Genomic DNA, 5448 nt, shown 5'->3' on the forward strand with positions numbered 1-5448 from the left:
ATCGATTAGCGCTTCTTTCATATATTTAGTTGAACAATTTTCCATCATCCATTATGAAATTCTATCTGAAGTAGACGTTTAGAAATATAATAATTGGTCTTAAGGCTCCTTTAATTACTGAATCCATTCATAGGTTAGGTCATGGAGAAACCCCTTTTCAAGAGAAAGGGTAGTTTCGTGGTTTATGCAGAATGGTTTATCACCTCCTTTGTCTTTTGGTCTTTGCCCTTTGCTTAAAGCTTGAGATGCGTGAAAACCTTTTATTTAAGCTTTAAAGCTTTTAAATATTGCCTCCATCTTCGTAGACCCACCATACCTACTCAACATTAGGTGCAATCATCCCTCCTCATGTGTGTGGCCTCTCCCTACACGTGAGTATTTACATAATTCTTTTATTCTAAAATAGGCCATAGCCTCCAAAAATATGAAAAGGTACTTTTACTTGCACGACACTCACTTATGCTCAAAATAGAGTCTCCATAAATTGAGACTAGGATTAATTAAAGCATATGAGGCGTTACAAAAATATTAAAGTTCAACTCTAAGCTTGATAAATCAAAGCATTTCAAAATAAATCAAAATGTGCACAAGCTAGCACATGTACATACAAAGCTTGTTTACAAAAATATGTGTCAACAAATAATATTGTGCATATTCTCCTCAGTCTTATGAATCCTCTTCACCTATAAAATAACCAACAACAAATTGGAGAACAAATATTTCATAAGTATACAAACCATCACTACACACACGTTTGCTAGGCATAAGTAGCCCAATAATCACCCTTCCATACAAACCAACTGTAACAAACATTGGAGACCCTAACTGTACGTCAATGCATACTAAATGTATTAATATTTATAATAGCATCACCCATGATATTAACATGATTTGGCATAGTGCAAAGACAATCCAACTATCCTTGAATTACCTAAGAGAGTAGAATAATATTTTTAAAAGAGCTTAAAATATATTCTCATAACATCCTTACATGGGTAAGAGGTGCCTAGCTTCTTTAGCCTAAAAAGGGTATCAATGCTTTTATTAAAGAGTCTATTTATGTGTTATGTACAAAGCATGGCATACTCGTGTGAAGAGGTACATGTATTAAGCATTGTGAAGGGCAAGTGATCGAAGTTATATATTGGAAGATGTCCTTTTGGAGTTCACCTTTGCAAGCCTCACCACCATCACCATTAAAAGCTTGTATTGAACGAATTGGCATGTATCTATAAGTGCCATTTGTAAGTGATCTACACTCTCATCTATTTCTAAGCTTTCATTTGATTCTTGCACAACTAGAAAGCTAGATATGTGGTGAGGGTGTTGGGATGCACATCAGAAATGAGATGAACTTCAGTGAGAAAGAAAACAAAGAAGTGGAGACAGAGAGAGAAGTTTTATAAACTTTTCTATATACACAAGATTCGGTACAATGAGAAGAGTGGTATATATACCACCCTGTGCTGCTGGTCGGCCAGCCTAAAACAGGCCGACCCTGTGCTGCAGGTCGGCCAGCCTAAAACAGGCCGACATCAGCATAAAATGCCTATAACTCAATAATCATCAGTCAGCCAGCAAACAGGCCAGTTGGCCAAAAGAAAATGAAGTCGGCCAACAGAAGATAGTCCCCCCGACAAAAAAAAAAAAGGTAAAATGAGGAGAAATGGAGAATACTCCAAATTGAGCGGGAATGTCGAAAGCGTGGGGATCTTCACATGCTTCTCAGCAACCATGTCAAGCAAATCTGCCATCTCAAGGGTTCACAAGGTCTTGTGAAGGTAGGGTGCATGGAAAAAATGAAGAAGAGGTTGCAAACACTATGCAAGGTGGTTGTCCAGCAATGATGGCGGCCTTCTACCTATTTCTCCAAGTCTGGAATAGCCCATAAATTCTCCAATCAGCACCAAAAAATAACAAACCCTCAAGGCTGAGAACATGGAGGCCAGCTCCTGGCACGACGAAGATTGCAGCCAATGGCTAGATGGGCAGAGCGCTTCCTCAGTTTTGTATATATCTTTCGGTAGTCACACCAAATTCTCCATCTCGCAGAAGCACGAGCTCGCTCTGGGCCTCAAAGCCAGCCAGCAGCCGTTACTGTGGGTGATTCGCGAGGACTCTTTCGTAGAAGAAGCTGTGAAGGATTTGGCGGAAGCTCTGCCCGAAGGTTTCTTGGAGCAAACTAAGGACCAAGGCAAGATTGTAAGGTGGTCTCAGCAGTGCGCGGTGCTTTCCCATGAGGCCGTGGGAGGTTTTTTCACTCATTGTGGGTGGAATTCGGTGTTGGAAGGTATCAGCTTGGGGGTGCCCTTCTTGTGCAGATGCATTTCCTGGCTGGTTACCAATCAGTGGAAGATAGGGATGGAAGTCGGGAGAAATGAGGAGGGTTATAGGGTGACCAGAGTGGAGATTGAGAGAGCTGTGAAGAGCTTCTTCATGAATATGGGAGAGTGCAGTGATCTGAGGAGGAAGCAGCAGCTCGTCGATTCGCTCAATGCTGTAGCGAGAAAAGCCGTCGACAAGTCGAACGAGGGTTCCTCCGAGGGCAACATGCAAGACCACCTCTTCCAGCTCCGCGCGCCCTCTCTAAACCCTCCTTTTACAGCTTCTTCTGCTTAGTCATTCTCGTCTTCTCTCTGTTTACCATCAGCAGCCCATTTCTGTTGGATATTTCCAATTCCTTTTTAATTTTCTATTCCTTGAATCTTGTACCTTCCCTGTATCTTATCTTCTAAGTTCTACCTCGGAGACTTCCCTAATAAAAATCCATGTATCTTATCTTCTCTAAGTTCTACGTCCGAGACTTCCCTTTAAAAAAAGGGTTTGGCGATTGATGTACTATTGTTATTACAACCCAGATAGATAATGTAGGTTACAACACACACCCATCATCTAGTAAGTTACAGACAGCGCCATTTGAATCCACAACCTTGGGGAATATCCACCAGTGAACTATTCTCGTGTTGACCTATCTTGGAGACTTTCGCTCTTCTAAGGCATTTCTTTTGCATGATTTCTATAATTTTTATACATCTTGTCTTGTCTTGCTAGGTGTAAACATGCTATCTAAACTTATTCTTCACCAAATTTGTATTCATGAAATATTAACGTGCATATAGCAACTTGTTCTAGCTCATATTCAGCAAGTATACTTTTTTTAACGTATTTATCATAATTAGATTGAAAGCTTTCATATATGCAATCTTAACTATTGAAAGCTTTCATATTCATTACTTATTGCATTTATCCAATATCTGTCGTGTGTGTGTGTGTGTGTGTGTGCATGTGTACTTTTTGGCTTGATTGGTTTGGAAAGATACCATGCTTACTACATTGGTTACAAGTAGCACACTCCTCTCCCAAACTCAATGTTCTTTTTTAATTCTCTCTTATCTTATGGTTTAACTTATTGCATTTATCCAACATCTGTGATGCTAATTGCAAGGCTTTTTGTGACATTGTTTTTTTTTTAAAGTTACGTAGAATGAGGCAACAAGTTATAGGACAAGCTATAGCTTTTTGTCGTACTGTACATAATAGAAAGCACTCACAATTGGAATCTAGTCTTTATCTTCATCATGCCCCTCATCCTCCTCTTTGTCAAACTCACACTCATTGCTATGATGAGGGAAATTCCTTAGTTCTACAAAGATACATATGCATGCAGTCTTGATTTTTGATAGACACCCTTGCCCTTCAAAATTGACGATTTTGGTAAAATATAGCAACTTGTTTTTTATATATTTAATGTAATTATTGACAACATTTTAAAATTGTGCATGTATTTTTATGGCCAAAATGCTCAAAAAAGGGCATGACGCACTTCAAAAAGCAACTATGTATGCATGTAAAGTTAAAAGACACATTTTATTGGGCTCTATTTAATAAGTGATGGTTCATTTGTTTGAAAAGACACCATGCCTACTACATTGGAAAAGAATGTTTGACTCTTACAACTAGCATGCTCCCGAGTCCTCTCCCAAACTTACCATTATTTTATTATGCTCTCTTATCTTGTGGTTTACCTTACTGTAATATCCCTTGGGAACATGGTTAGGTTGATAATTTCTACCACTCAGTGAACTTTTATCATTTAAAATCCCATTTTACTTTTTTTTTTGAAGATATAGCACTGGGTTACTTTACTGAGGCAACATGGTCTCAAGTTTAGATTCTTTACTTTTGCAATGGACCACTCACTACAGTAGTACATTGTAATGCTAAAGGGAGACTTTTTTTTGTGAGGCTTAAAGGAATTTAAAAGTCTCACAATAAATATCGTTATTACCCAACTCTTACAAGTAGTATGCTCCTCTCCAAAACACGGTATTCTTTTATTAGGTCTTATCTTGCGGTTTAACTTAGTGCAGTATCCCTTAGGAACATAGGCATGTTGATAACTTATGCCAGTTGGTGGAATTTTATCATTTTAAATCCCATTTTTGAAGATGTAGCTCTAATTACATTACTCAAGCAATATTGGCTCAAGTTTTGATTATTTTCTTTCCTTGTGAACCACTTGCTACACTATTGTAGTGCTAAATGGAGACTTTTGTGGGGCTTTTTATTGTTGAAAAAAAAGGATTTAAAAGGGAAGCTTTGACATTATTTCATGATGAGCTTGCCTCCATTCTCGTTTCTTCTAGAATTAAAGATGATGTTAGTAAGACAAGTGTGAGATTGGGTTGATTGGAAATGACAGAAACACATTGTTCAAATGTTGGAGGCATGCTGCATAAGAGTACACAAACAACTTCTTCTTTTGAAATGGATGAAACTTGTGGATCCAAGCCTCGGGGGGTTCACCTCAAAAAATGTTAGTGTATCACGTGAATTCAACAGGAGGGGTTTTTTAATTAGATACATTGAGAAAAATTAACAGAATTACATTAATAGGAGGGGTTTTTTAATTTAACTTTAGAAAAAAATCCGTTAGTTCATAAGTAAAGAGGGGTTGTTTTATTGGGGAAAAAATTTTAGTTAAGGGGTTTTTTAAATACCTCTTGAACGCATGTGATACCAAGGGTTTTCTAGTAGTGCACTCCCTGAGATCCAAGCTCCCATGGACACGGTGATGAGAAGAAAGAACTAATCCTATATTAATTAACATTGATTAAGCTAAGCTAAGCTAAGGTAGGTGATACTTAATATAACAAACATAATCAATGAACTAAGCTAATTTAGCTTAAGACTCAAGCACAATGAGGTTACAAGATTGAGACTTGTACTCATAGAGAGATTTGAGAGCTTGCTACATTTTGCATTACTTGAAATGGTCCTCTTTTATATGAGGAGAGTACAACAAAGCTATGATAGCTCATGTGGGATAACGTGGCGAGGTGACTTGGCACTCTAGCATCACTCATTTCAACACTCTCCCTTGAAGCTAGATTAGGTACAATTTTTAGGATTTCACTCTTCCTCTCTCTCCCCTTGTGCTAGGCTACT

General features: G+C 38.1%; 1 protein-coding gene across 1 annotated transcript; it reads left to right on the forward strand.

Moving 5' to 3' along the window:
- The first annotated feature begins 1938 nt into the window (after positions 1-1938).
- LOC147622829 (UDP-glycosyltransferase 1-like) lies at positions 1939-2619 on the forward strand. Its single transcript, XM_086822617.1, has one exon. The coding sequence runs from the start codon at positions 1939-1941 to the stop codon at positions 2617-2619; it is 681 nt and encodes a 226-aa protein (XP_086678743.1).
- The last annotated feature ends 2829 nt before the right edge of the window (positions 2620-5448 follow it).

This window comes from Cibotium barometz, chromosome 28 (genome assembly GCF_041138505.1).
Source record: "Cibotium barometz isolate CiBa-2024 chromosome 28, ASM4113850v1, whole genome shotgun sequence".
Lineage (NCBI taxonomy): Eukaryota > Viridiplantae > Streptophyta > Polypodiopsida > Cyatheales > Cibotiaceae > Cibotium > Cibotium barometz.